Below are 12825 nucleotides of genomic sequence, written 5' to 3' on the forward strand. Positions count from 1 at the left end.
GCGGCCGCCTCGGCGCGCAGTCCGCCGGGGCACGGGCTCCAGCGGTGCCCTGGGCGCGCTTCTCGGCCTGGCTGGAGTGCGTATGCGTGGTCACCTTCGACCTGGAGCTGGGCCAGGCACTGGAGGTGAGCCCGGCGGGGCGCGGTGGTCGGAATGAGGAGTTGTCGGGTGGGGAGCGCTGGGCAGGCGCGCGGGGGGCGGTTGCGAGCTCCCTGCACATGAGGTACATTCGGGCAGACACCCCAGGTGGCCCGTCTCTCCTACGAAACCCTACGCCTGTCACCTCCTGAAAGGTGCTCTCTGCAGCAAAGGAAAGAAAAGGCCTGTCAGGGTGGCCTCTATGCTCTGGAGGAGATGGGAGCCCTGCACTTTGCACAACCAAAGAGATGCTCTCGATCTTCCTCGGTAAAAACCTGTCTAGTCTCCCCGCTTTTCCCACACTAGCTGTGGCACCTTCTCCCCTCCGTTGCTCCAGCCAGAATCCTAGGGGGTCGCCCTTGACTCCTTCTCTTCATCAACTCTCCATGCCATCCTTGGACAAGGCTGAAGTTCCACTGGCAACAAGGATCTCAAACCCACACGCTCTGCTGCTGTGCCACTCCTGTCTCCTAAAGCCCAACTTTGCGGCTCTCCTGCTTCCCGTTCAGAAATCTCTCAACACCTCTTTATGCACTTAGAATCGGATCCAGAGCCCTGTGGGTCACCTTCCAGCCATCCGGTCATCTTCCTCTACGCCAGCCGCACCTCGCTCCCTGGACCTGGGGTGTTCCCACTGCCTGCAAGGCTCCTCCCTGCCCCCACCCACACGGGCAGCTTCTCTTCCTTGGGTGTAGGTGACTCTGGAGGGATGTTTCCGCAGGCCTGTCAGGGTGGCCTCTATGCCCTGAAGGCCGTGACACAGACCAGGGAGCTGACAGTGCAGGAGAGGCTGGAGGTCCTTAACCATATTGACAGAGGGACCTTGTGAGAGCCAGGGAGCCGGTGTACCCTGTGACTGCCATTGGCCAGATGAGGCTGCACAGCCACTGTAGAAGCCGCTTCAGTGTCTGGATGAGGGACATTTTGAGGCCTTGCTGAGCTCTAAGAGGCCGTGGGAAGCCCAAGACAGAAAGGGCTGACACTTAGTGAGGACTCTTGGGTCTTGGCACTGTGCCCGGTTCTGTGGCATTCCCATTCCACCATACTCATCCCCACCAGGTGTGCGTTATGGTGACAGCCCCACTCGATGGAGAGGCCCGAGCACAGAGAGGTGAGGTGATTTGCCTAATATCACAGAGCCCACATTCTTACTGTCGCCCATAAAATCACAAGAGAAGATAAAAGATTCTTCTGTTTCCTTAAAGTATTCTCATGTGTGATTTTCTAGAACTTAACTGTTCAGAAAGCTAATTTTACACAAGTAGTGTGGAAGGATCCATGTGCTTTGGGCTTCTGAGTCATTGTTGAGGACGCACAGCTTGGGGATTGGGTCGGAGACCCAGGGCCCCCCCGGGTCATCAAGTCTGTGCAGAAACTGGGCTGCAGGTCCATCCAGAGCTCAACCACAGAGCCCTCATCAGGTTTGCCTCTTGTCTTTTCTCCCTCCCCTGGAAATCGTGGGGAAGATCAGTGGTCACCCCAGCTGGACCCACAGGCTTTCACAGAGCACCTGCCCCGTCCTCACTTAGTCCCACCGCAGCCGGGCCGAGCGCTGAAAGGCCCAGGCACTGCTGGTGCCGGGACACGGGCCGAAGAGCGAGGGGCCACTTCCAGGAGCTCCATGAATGGAAGCAGCTCAGAGGAAGGAACGGGGCTTGGCCAATCTCGGAGGATGGGAAGGCCATAGCTGGACAGGGAGCAGGGGCTATTTCAGGTGACCCCTCACCACGAAAAACCAGCGAACGCAAAGGCAAGGTGCTGTCGTTACGCGCTCAGTAAATCAAGTATTGAACAGCTGCCACCAGCCAGGCCCTGCAGTACCGGTGCTGGACACGAGGACACGGAGTTAAACAAGAAGACCAGCTCTCCAGGGCTCATACTCGGTGCCTGAGACACAGAGAGGTGCGTCAGGACCCCATCGCACACCAGTGTGTGGGGGTCCCACACTCGTGGGCGCACCAAAGCCTGCGGGCAGCGCGTGGCCGGGACAGGCCTCTGCAGACCAGCTGAGAAAAGGCCTGAGGCCACCAGCTCCGCTCGCAGAACCCCACCTCTCACACCGCAGCGCAGCGAGCCGGGGAGTGAGCTGCAGCCGAGGTCCCAGAGAACCCCTCCCTGCAGCTCCCACTCTGCTCTGCCTCAGGAACCTAACCTTACATCTCAGAAATTGCCGGGACCTCAAAGAGCTCTTTCGTGGCTCTCAATGTTCACTAGAAACTAAAACTAAGAAATTTCAAAAATATTTATCAACCCATTGTAAGAAACAATACCGTATGTATTAGCATAAATTTTAATATTTTCTTGAGAACAACCATATTTTCCAAAATTAAATTTGGTAAGAAGAGAGACATCATTTGACACTTTTACAAACCTTTTTAACATCTGGCCAGATAGAAAAGCGGCTGGATTCTTATGTCAACTTCTGCGGTCAGCATCCCGCGACAGTCGGTGTTGTAGCCTCGGGCAACTGCAGTGCACACGAGCGAGGAGATGCAGACTTCAGCGCTGTCCTAGAGGGCACCCAGACTTCAGCTTAAGAAGCGCTGTCCTAGAGGCGCCATCTCAGCAGTTTGCTGCCTCTGTCCCTGTGTCTTCCCCCAGGGACGACCGGGTTACAGGAGCCACAGCTTGTGCAGGCCGGCTCATGACAAGAGGCCAGGGTCATTGTGCAGCACAGCCCTGCGCTCTCTGCCTCCCTGAGGGTCCACTGCATTCCTCCCTGCATCGAAGCATGGCCCGGCTCAGTCGGCCCAGCCTCCAGCCTCTGCTCCCAGGAGAGGACGCTCTAGCCCCTGAACATGGTCCCCACCAGGTGTTCTGATGGGGTCCTTGGGATTGGACGTGGAGCTCGCAGGCCAAGGTGGCCCGCTCAGATGCTGCGAGACTCCTGTGGCTGTCAGACCGGGTTCAGATGGCTGAGCTCAGCACAGAGGGTCCACTGTGGCTCTGCCCCGGCCGCCAGAAACCTTCCTCTCCTTGGCCCTGCTCAGCACAGACACGAGGGCATGTCCTAAGTGGTCCTGTGGCCCCTGCCACTCTTGGAGCTATCCCCTGCCTCTGTGGGTCCAGCCCACAGACAGATGCCCTTGGCTGCCCTCCCTCCTGGCCCCTCTCGGTGTCTCCTGAGCTGACATCTGGAGGTTTCCATGTGACCCCTTGTTCTATCACACCTCACAGATGTGCCGTCACCCTGTACAAATACATATCTGGGGGTGTCTGCCTGACACCTGACATGCAGCACAAGAGATAGACCAGGAACACAGTATGAGTCCCAGGGCACAGCCCCTCGTGCCCTCCAGGGGCTTGGGGCACACCCCAGAAGCCGAAACCCAGCTCGTCCTTGGCGCCGGAGGTGGGCAGGCGGAGCGCGGAGGGGCTCCTGCGTGGAGGCCTCAGCTCCTCGCGCACTGCGGGCTCAGCACGGCCGCCTCCTGGGAGAGCTAGCCCAGGCCCCGGGCATAGCTGGGGCTGCCGTGGGCCAGGGCACGGCAGCTCCTCAGGAGACGCCTCGGGGCCTGGCGGGAGCAGGGACTCCCTGCCTGTGGTGTCCCCCGAGGAAGCCCATCGTGGCCACGCGCCTGGGCATGGGTCTGGCTACTGCCTCCTCTAGCACCACCTGTTGCCCAGATCACCCAGAGCCCGTCGCTTAGCGTCTGTGCTGTCACTCACTGTCCACTCCTGGGGGGTGTGGCTTGTCTAGCTGGTCACACTCACTGGACACGGGGCCCAGGGCACTCTCCTGGGGCTCACACTCCAGGTAGGGCACAGGCCAGAAGCTCCCAGACCCCTGACTAGGGGATGGGGGTGAAGACGCCCAGGTTGCTGGGGTGCCGTGGAGAGGCTCGGATGCGACCTTGCCAGGAGCCCTGTCAGCGGAGACGAGATGAGGCCGGCCAGCCCGTCTGGGAGAGCAGCAGAGGGGCACAGCCTAAGACCCCTGGCTGGGTGGGGTGGGACCAGCAGGCAGGGCCCTGTGACCACTCCAGGCGAGAGGAGGCCACCACCTCCTTAAGCTATGGGGACGAATGTCAGGATGGTGGAGGCAGGGAGGCCCAACCACAGTCTGGGCAAGTGGCCTCAAGGGCCGGGGTGCAGAGAGGGTCTCAGGGAGCTCACCCAGGCAAGGGAAGGCCGGCGTGGCCTTGTGCTGAGAAGCCTGGGCGTTGGGGGCCCCGGGGGAGGAAAGGAGAGTCCGCGGGAGCTCCCGGGGAGGGGGCAGGAGGGTCTGAGCCAATGGAGGTGTGCTCCAGGGGGCCAAAGGGACGCCTGCAGCCCAGCACTGTTCCCGCCCCGCCCTCACCGAGTGCTCTGTGTCCCCTGCAGCTGGTGTACCCCAGCGACTTCCGGCTCACGGACAAGGAGGTGGGTCCCAGCCCTCTGGGGAGCAGATGTCGCCCAGGAGCGAGCCGGTCCTCACTGGGTTTCGTGTGTTTCAGAAAAGCAGCATCTGCTACCTGTCCTTCCCTGACTCCCACTCAGGTAGGTGACCCCAATCTCCCCGCTTGGGCCGGGTGGTGACAGAGGAAAGTGGGGGTGAGGGTGAGGCCATCCGGGAGCCCGGTGGCCCAGCCGGAGGCGTCGTAGTCTGTAAGCGCCAGCCCCACTCCCCGGCCGTGGAGACACCCCGAGCCCACGACGTAGCATTGGTGGCCAGGTCACCCCTCATTCATGTGGCGAGAGGAGTCTCTGGGCAGAGGGACCAGCGAGGTCTGGTCTTTACCGCACAGTGACCGCTCCCAGGGCCCAGGTGTCCGGGCCGGCTGAGCCCGCCCACCCCAGTCTCCCGACCGCCCCCTGTGCTTGCACTGTCGCTAGTGCTTCTGAATGTGTGGACCGCTCGGGAACCCTCAGGTGCAGCAGCTGGGACCCAGGGCCTCCTCTGGGAGACCCAGACCCCGCGGGTGGGGCTTCCCCTCAGGGCCCCAGCCCTGATGTGGCGTGGCGGGGCTGCCCCCCTTCCCAGGCTGCCTCGGGGACACGCAGTTCAGCTTCCGCATTCGTCAGTGTGGAGGACAGAGGAGCCCCTGGCCTGCCGATGACAGGCACTATGACAGCGGGGCCCCCGTGTCACTGCAGGTGAGCGTGGGCTGCCTCTCCCCGCAGGCCAGTGCTGGGCTGGTGCAGCCGTGACAGGAGGCGTCGCCACCTGCTGCAAGGCCCATGGTGCCTGCATGGGGATGGGCCAGTCCTCCTGGAGACGCCCGGAGGCCCCTGGAGCTCTTCCCAGCACTGTGCTTGTAGCAGGCATGCCTGGGTGAGCCTTCAGGGGCTCCCAAGCCTTGGGCGCTCACCTCTGTGTCTGCGATGCGCCCCCTGGAGGTGCAGCCCACCTCCCACCTCCAGGCCCCAGGCCTGGCCCCCAAGGCTGGGGAGAGCATGGAGCAGCCTCTGCGGGTGGCCTGGGCGGGCAGGGGCGTGGCCTGGCTGATGGCCCCTTCCAGAGGGAAGCGGCACACTACCTCGGCTACGTGTACTTCAGGCAGGTGAAGGACAGCTCCGTGAAGAGGGGCTACTTCCAGAAGGTGAGCCTCCTGGCTGCTCTGGGTGGCACTGCCGAGGGCGGGGGCTGGCGGCCATCTGGAAGGACAGGTGGGCTAGGGGTCCTGAGCCTCCGGAAGTGCCCACTCCTGCAGCCTGCAGCCGCTGGCGCTGGGTGGAGCACACTGCCCTGGCCCGCCAGGCAGCGGGCAGGGGCGGGGGCACCCAGCTCTCCAGGACCTGGGCCCGCTGACCCTCCCTCCCCTGGCGCAGCACCCGCAGCCTCACTGTCTGCTCCTCGCTGCTGGCCCGAGGGGGCCTCGTCACACTTTCAGGATTAGAGCGGCTTCAGTCTCGAACTGCTTGACCCCTGGGAGATCATCCCAGAAATCTTGGCCACATGCATTTCCCTCCGAAGGCCCGGGTCCCAGCCCGTCCCTGAAGTCACTGGGATTCTCCACACTGTGTGGCAGGCTTGGAGTTTTCTTATCTGATAACCCTGGGGTCCGAGGCCATTCCTGGGGAGACTTGTCCTGTGGAGTTGCTGGGACACATGGCCCCGGGTGAGCCAGGCCTCAGGGGTCCCTGCAGGCTCCTGAGTGGCTGAAGTGACATCTTACTGGCCCTGTGGGCCCTGCAGTCTCTGGTGCTGGTGTCCCGCCTGCCCTTTGTCCGGCTGTTCCAGGCACTGCTGAGCCTGATTGCCCCCGAGTACTTCGACAAGCTGGCTCCCTGCCTGGAAGCAGGTGAGCGGCCATCGGGCCAGGCCAGAAGGTCTCGTTGACCGGCCACTGTACCCAGTGGCTTCGGCCAGCAGCCTTTGCTCGGCACAGGCTGCTGATGCCTGCCACCTCTGTCCACAGTGTGCAGTGAGATTGACCAGTGGCCAGCCCCTGTGCCCGGGCGGACCCTAAACCTGCCCGTGGTGGGCGTTGTCCTCCAGGTGAGCATGGGCGGCCGGGGCCGGAGGGCCCTAGGTGCGTGAGGCGCCCACTCCCAGCTGGCAGCCACTCCCTTCGCCCCCAGGTCCACATCCCGTCCAGGGCGGACAAGCCCGAATCTACGTCTCTGAAGCAGCGTGGCCATGAGGTGGGCCTCCTGGGCCTCCCCACCCCACACGCTGGGGGTCGCGTGGGGTGGCCAGAGCCCAGGCCAAGCCAGGGAGAGTCCTGTGTCTCCATGCAGGGCTGGATGTCCCCCACCGTCTCCTGTGCTGTGGGGCTGGGGTGGGCAGGCGAGGGCTGCCGTCCGCAGGGCCCTCCCGGGGCGGGAGGTGCTGCTTGGGGCTTGCAGGGTGGCGGCCTTGCCCTCAGCCTGATGCCACCCACCCCTCCCCTCAGAACCTACTGCCGGCCCCGCTGGTCCTTAGCAGTGTCCATGAGCTGGACCTGTTCAGGTGAGTGCCATAACCACTGCCCGCTGCCTGCATAGACCCTGAGCGAGCCCACAGGCGCAGGCCGGGCAGGGCTGGCCCACCCCGGGGACTGCCCGCCGGGAGCTAAGCCCCGGCCAGTTCCGTGAAGAGGAATTGTACGAACAAGACACCCTGTGCCTGGTGTCTGCACCCAGAGGAGATGGGAACTGTGGGCAGGACGGTTCTGGAAGGCAGTGTGGGGGGAGGGAGGCTGTGTTGGGGACACACTCCTGCCTGAGGCTGCCCATCTCTGGGTAAGTCTACAAGGGAGCAGGGCTTTGGAACAGTATTGCCCTGGCCGGCCCTGCAGGGGATGGGGTGCCAGGCCAATGTGGGTGGACCGTGGAGGTGGGCGACCCTGGACATCTTCAAGCTGCCTTCCTGCTGGGGGCGGGACCTGGGCCCACCTGGGAGGTGGGGGCTGAAGCAGCTGGCCCCAGCCAGCCCCGGCCCCCTCCCACCCGTACCAGGTGCTTCCAGCCGGTGCTGGCCCACGTGCAGACGCTGTGGGAGCTCATGCTCCTTGGGGAGCCCCTGCTGGTCCTGGCGCCCTCGCCCGCTGTGTCCTCGGAGATGGTGCTGGCCTTGACCCGGTAGGCCAGGCAGCGTGGGGGAGGAGCATTGGGGCAGGATGGCCCTGCGTGCTCACCGCCTGCTGTGCCCACCCCACAGCTGCCTGCAGCCCCTCAAGTTCTGCTGCGACTATCGCCCTTACTTCACCATCCACGACAGCGAGTTCAAGGAGTTCGCGACGCGCACACAGGCCCCGTAAGCGCCCGCCCGCCTCCGGCCGCGCCTGTCCCGGGCCGCCGCTGCCTCTGCTCCCTCTCTCTCTCCTCTCTCTCCAGACCAAACGTGGTCCTGGGGGTCACCAACCCTTTTCTTATCAAAACACTCCAGCACTGGCCCCACATCCTGCGCATCGGGGAGCCCAAGATGTCAGGTGAGGCTGGCCCGGCCTCTGCCCAGGGATCCTGGGGAGACGGGCCGGGGCGCTCAGAGGCCACGCTCGGGGGCCTTGGGTCTGAGCCTGCGGCTCGGACTCCAGGCCGTGGGTGTTCGGCAGGGGGCCTTCCTAAACAAGTCAAGCTGAAAAAGCCCTCAAGGCTGAAGACCCTGGACACCAAACCAGGTGTGTGCCCCTCAGGCCAGGACCCCACCTGTCCTTCCAGGACCCAGGTGGGGTGCGGGTGGCTGTGGGAGGGAGGTGCCCAGGGCAGGACCCAGCTCTGCCCTCCCGCCAGGCCTGTACACCACGTATACCGCCCACCTGCACCGCGACAAGGCGCTGCTCACTCGGCTGCTCAGGGGCCTGCGGAGGGGGCGGCCCGCAGACACGCTGACCACGCTGCTGCGGGGGCACCTCCTGGAGCTCACGCAGAGCTTCGTCATCCCCCTGGTGAGGTCCTGGGGTGGGGGGCTGGGGAGTGCAGGGGGCTGTGGCCCCAGCTCATCCCCTCCCCCCGCAGGAGCACTACATGGCCGGCCTCATGCCCCTGCAGAAGAGTGTCGCGCCCTGGAAGGTGAGGTCCAGGGCTCGGAGGTGGCCTGGGGCGGGGCGCCTATCCTGATTCCAGAAGAAGGGAGCTCACGGGTGTGGAGGAGACCCCAGGGCCCAAGAAATGGGGGCCCCACGGAGGAGCTCGAGGCCCCCTCCCTGGGGTGTGTCCCAGGCAGGGTGGGAGCCCAGGTGTCTGGGAGCGTCCTGCAGGTGGGTCTTGGGCGGCCAAGGGGCAGGGCCTGAGGGGCTCATGGGGCTCCTATCTCAGACCCCGCCCCAGATTCGCCCCTTCCACCAAGATGACTTCCTGCGCAGCCTGGAGTGCACGGGGCCGCAGCTCACCTGCGTCCTCAAGGGTGACTGGCTGGGCCTCTACAGGTGGGTGAATGGTGGGCAGGAGTCCTGAGGCTCCTGCTGCTGGGGTAAAGGGTGCCCGTGCCCTCCGCCTTGGCACACGGGGCCAGCCCCACAGCCATCACCTCCCATCCCCCATAGGCGGTTCTTCAAGTCTCCCCATTTTGACGGCTGGTACCGACAGCGGCGCAGAGAGATGGCCCACAAACTAGAGGCCCTGCACCTTGAGGCCATCTGCGAGGCGGTAAGGGGCCTGGGGCTGAGGCAGTGAGCACGTGGGCTCAGGGCCAGTGCCGGGCGAGGGTCTTGGTGACAGGTGGCCCCGTCTCCTCATGGCAGGACATCGAGACCTGGATGAAGGACAAGTCCGAGGTGGAGGTGGTGGATCTGGTCCTGAAACTTCGGGAGAAGCTGGTGAGACAGCTCCCAGCCCTGCCCAGCTGGGGCCCGCCAGACAGGGAGGTCCCCTGCCCCTGACCACTGCTGCCCCTACAGGTGAGGGCACAGAGCCACCAGCTCCCTGTGAAGGAGGAGACGCTGCAGCGGGCGCAGCTGCACATTGAGACGGCCATCGGCTCCCTGCCCAAGGACCTGCAGGCTGTCCTCTGCCCTCCCTAGGACAGGGCCCACGGGCACGTTCGAGGCGCCTGGGTCTGGCCGAGCTTCCTTCTCCCCAGTGAGGGCAGCCCCAACCGAGCGTGAGCTCTGCCACCCATACCCCTTGCTGTTCCAGCCCCCAGCGCCACGATCCTCCCGGCTGTAAAGGTGGCATTTGGAACTACAGCCTGGAGCTGACTGTTGGTGGATCACGTGTGTGCCAGAGCCTGACTCCCACCCCCCTCTGAGGGGTTGCAGGCTGGGCCAGGCTGGCTGTGAGCCCTTGCTGATCTGGGCCCGGGGCCACCCCTTCCAACAGGCCCCCATCTGCCAGAGCCCTGCAGGGACCCAGATGTTGCATTTGATGTGTCCTTTAGCCCCACCAGGCTGCCCAGCCCAGGACGGGAGAAGGAAGCTGACAAGCAGACCTCTGTCCTCACACAGCCCACCCCCTGTCTGTGGGGGCTGGGGGTGCCTCACCCCTCACCCACAGTCATCGCCTGGAGGGGGAGAGGAGCTGTGCCCTGTGGCTCTTCTGTAGGGCTCCTAGAGGACAGTGCAGGGCCCAGACTGGCCGGACCAGGGCATTGTCCAGGGTCCCATGCCTGGAGCAGCCCAGCGGGTACCACCTCCACTTGCCCGGCCCATGCTGCTTCTCAGCTGACAGGCGCTCGACCTAATGCCCTTGGTTCCATCTGCTCCACGTGCACCCGAGCAGTTTGGACTCTCGCCCTAGCAGCCCCCCAGCTCTTAGCAGCGTTATGCTCCCCAGCAATGCAAGGGTGACAGTGTCAGCCAGGGGAGGGGTGGGCGTGAGGCTTGGGCCCAGAGCTGTGGGCCTGCGGGGAGGTCTCCCAGCCACCAACCTTCAGACCCCTCATCAGGTGGCATGTGTATCGTGTACATGTCCAACCTCCCTGCGTGGGGTCCTGGCAGAGTGAGCGGGCACAGGTGGAAGCTGTCTCTTCTCTTTCGAAGTCCCCACTCAGGCCATGCCCCGGATGGGCGGTCACCAAGGCCTCCAGTCATCCCCTGCACAGCAGCAAGCGCTGGTCTCAGCTGCTGGTAGCAACTTGTCTGGCCCTGACTGCTGCCTAGGACAGCCTGTCACTGTCCCCATTCTACAGACAGCTGAGCCCAGGGTGGTGTAGGGTCCAAGGACACGACCAATTAAAACGACAAAGGCAGACTGAGGCAGTAAATCTTTTTGCATAAGGAACAAGCTGGAGGCACTGGAGTGAGACAGGTGCCACATGGGCCCCAAATGCCAGTCTGGGCAGCCTGCCCCTGGCTGTGTGGTCTGGAGGGGTGGTCTCCCCACCGAGGGCGTGGCCTCCCCACCGAGGGCATGGTCTCCAAGGGGGCCCACAAAGACACCAGCACCTTCCTTGTACCTGGCTGGTTCTCTCACCTCCACGAGAAGGGGCTGAGGGGGTGGTGGAGGCCCTGCCATCGGCTGCCCTCAGGGCCCTCCACCCCTACTCCTAACCCCTGACCCCAACCCCTAACCCTAACTCCACTGGCTGAGACAGTGCCAGGCCCTCTCACTAATATGAGCCCACCGTGAGGGGTGCGCCCCAAACATCACTTAGCTTGTACTTGCCATGCTGCATGGTCACCTGACTTGGCTTCTCAAGGGCAGCTGTGCACGAGGGTAGGCTGGGGACTACAGGCTGCCTGGGGGGCTGTAAGGTGGCCTCCACGAATCTGCCAGGGCCCTTGGCCACCAGCAGTCCCGAAAGGCACAACTAGATGCCCCTGGTCCCAGCGTTCTCCCCCAGGGACCATTGGCGGCAGAGGCTGGGGGAGGGACACCTGGCAGGGTGGGCACTGTGCCCAGGGCAGAATCTCAGGCGGAAGTGTAGAGGCCCGAGGAGGCCCATCCCCTGGAGTGCCTGGGGCAGGAGGGAGGGTTCTGTCTGCCTCACAGCTGACCCCCTGCACTGCCCAGGGGCTGGGCGTGGAGTCGCCCCCAGAGGCCTACTCGCTCCCTCCCAAGATCGGGTCAGTTCTGGCCTGGCTGAGCCCCCGTCCCCACTATGGAAGGGGACAGTGAGGGGAAGGAAGGGGCAGATGAGTCAGAAGGAGAAGATCTGTCCCCAGCAGAGGCCCTGGGCAGAAGGGCTGGACAAGCGGGAACCAGTTGGCCCAAAAGGGGCCTGTGCCAAGGCCTGGTGGGGTGGCCCGGGTCGGGGCGGGCTGGGCCGGAGGATGCAGTCGCCGCGGCAGCGACAGGAAGGACAGGTCAGCTCCAAGCTTCCTGCATGTGCTCTATTTAGAGATTCCCGTCTAGTCTGATAGTGGCCTTCCCACATTTTTTATTAAAATGTATTAAAATGACCTGTGACACAATTCTTGTATTTTAACTTCCTTTTTTGATAAAAAGTGGGCATCCCTGCCAGACACTGGTAAGTTTTGGGTCTCCTGCAGTGGGGGCTGAGTGGGCCGTGGTGTGGGTACGGTTCAGGGCTGAAGGGGTGGTCTGGCCTGGCTGGTCGGAGTCGGGGGGGCGGCTGAGATGCTGAAGGAGCAACACCTTCCTATCTTGGATTCGCATGCAGGACATTCTCAAGCATTGGGGACAGGTCCTGGAGTTGGGGGTCAGATGAGAGGACCGAGAAGGAAGCAGAGTGTCGGCAAGGAGGGGACAAGTCTGGGTGGAGGGTGGGTCCCCAAAGTGGCGGGGGTGTCCCAGTGTGGGGGCGCTGCTAGGGTTTGGGGAATTGTCCCACACATCCCTGGGGCTCCAACTCCTACTCACCACACCCCTGCCCCGTAACCGGAGGCTGCCCGTGAGGGGGCAGCAGGAGCGTGGCAGCTTCCCCGCCTCGAGTCCAGGAGGCCCCGGGGCAGATGGGGCTGGAGTGGCCAGAGGTAGGGCAAGTTCAAGTCCAGAGCGGAACCGAGAGAAAGGCTCAGTGTCACCGCCTACCTCCAGGCACTGAAGACCGGCTGGTGTGTCCCCGGTGCGGGTCCCCAGGGGCATACAGGGGTGGGGGTGGGGTGGAAGGGCATCTGGGGACCATGGAGGAGTTGTTAGGGGACTCGCAGGCGTCTTCCCTTAGGAGGTTGGGGTGCCGAGGCTCCAGGGAACACGTCGAGGCCCAGCAGTCCCTATCCCCGGAAAAGGCAGGGGTGTGGCCGGCCTGTTCCCAGTCTGAGGATCGGGGTGCTGGGGCCGCCCGCCTCGGAGAGAACCGCGAGGGCGCCGGGGGCCTCGGTCTGGCCCTGAGCACCTCCTGGTGCTGAGGCCTGGGCTCGCCTGAGGCCCGGAGCGCTCCCGGGGTGGTGCCCAGGCAGAGGGGCACTAGCTGCCTGGCGCGTACCTGAGCCCGAACCGGGC

General features: G+C 64.0%; 1 protein-coding gene across 1 annotated transcript in view; it reads left to right on the forward strand.

Moving 5' to 3' along the window:
- The window catches only part of DENND6B (DENN domain containing 6B), a 12555-nt gene extending 721 nt beyond the window's left edge, over window positions 1-11834 (forward strand). The window contains exons 2-20 of the mRNA XM_015593998.2: window positions 2-125; window positions 4462-4500; window positions 4575-4617; window positions 5102-5214; window positions 5580-5660; window positions 6257-6362; window positions 6480-6559; window positions 6643-6705; window positions 6957-7012; window positions 7501-7623; window positions 7703-7798; window positions 7879-7973; window positions 8097-8162; window positions 8275-8429; window positions 8500-8553; window positions 8800-8909; window positions 9027-9129; window positions 9225-9299; window positions 9381-11834. Of these exons, the coding sequence (XP_015449484.1) occupies window positions 2-125; window positions 4462-4500; window positions 4575-4617; window positions 5102-5214; window positions 5580-5660; window positions 6257-6362; window positions 6480-6559; window positions 6643-6705; window positions 6957-7012; window positions 7501-7623; window positions 7703-7798; window positions 7879-7973; window positions 8097-8162; window positions 8275-8429; window positions 8500-8553; window positions 8800-8909; window positions 9027-9129; window positions 9225-9299; window positions 9381-9503 (1705 nt within the window). The 3' untranslated portion in view covers window positions 9504-11834. The remainder of the gene's footprint in view (window position 1; window positions 126-4461; window positions 4501-4574; window positions 4618-5101; window positions 5215-5579; window positions 5661-6256; window positions 6363-6479; window positions 6560-6642; window positions 6706-6956; window positions 7013-7500; window positions 7624-7702; window positions 7799-7878; window positions 7974-8096; window positions 8163-8274; window positions 8430-8499; window positions 8554-8799; window positions 8910-9026; window positions 9130-9224; window positions 9300-9380) is intronic.
- The last annotated feature ends 991 nt before the right edge of the window (window positions 11835-12825 follow it).

The sequence above is a fragment of the Pteropus alecto genome, unplaced genomic scaffold (assembly GCF_000325575.1).
Source record: "Pteropus alecto unplaced genomic scaffold, ASM32557v1 scaffold118, whole genome shotgun sequence".
Taxonomy (NCBI): domain Eukaryota; kingdom Metazoa; phylum Chordata; class Mammalia; order Chiroptera; family Pteropodidae; genus Pteropus; species Pteropus alecto.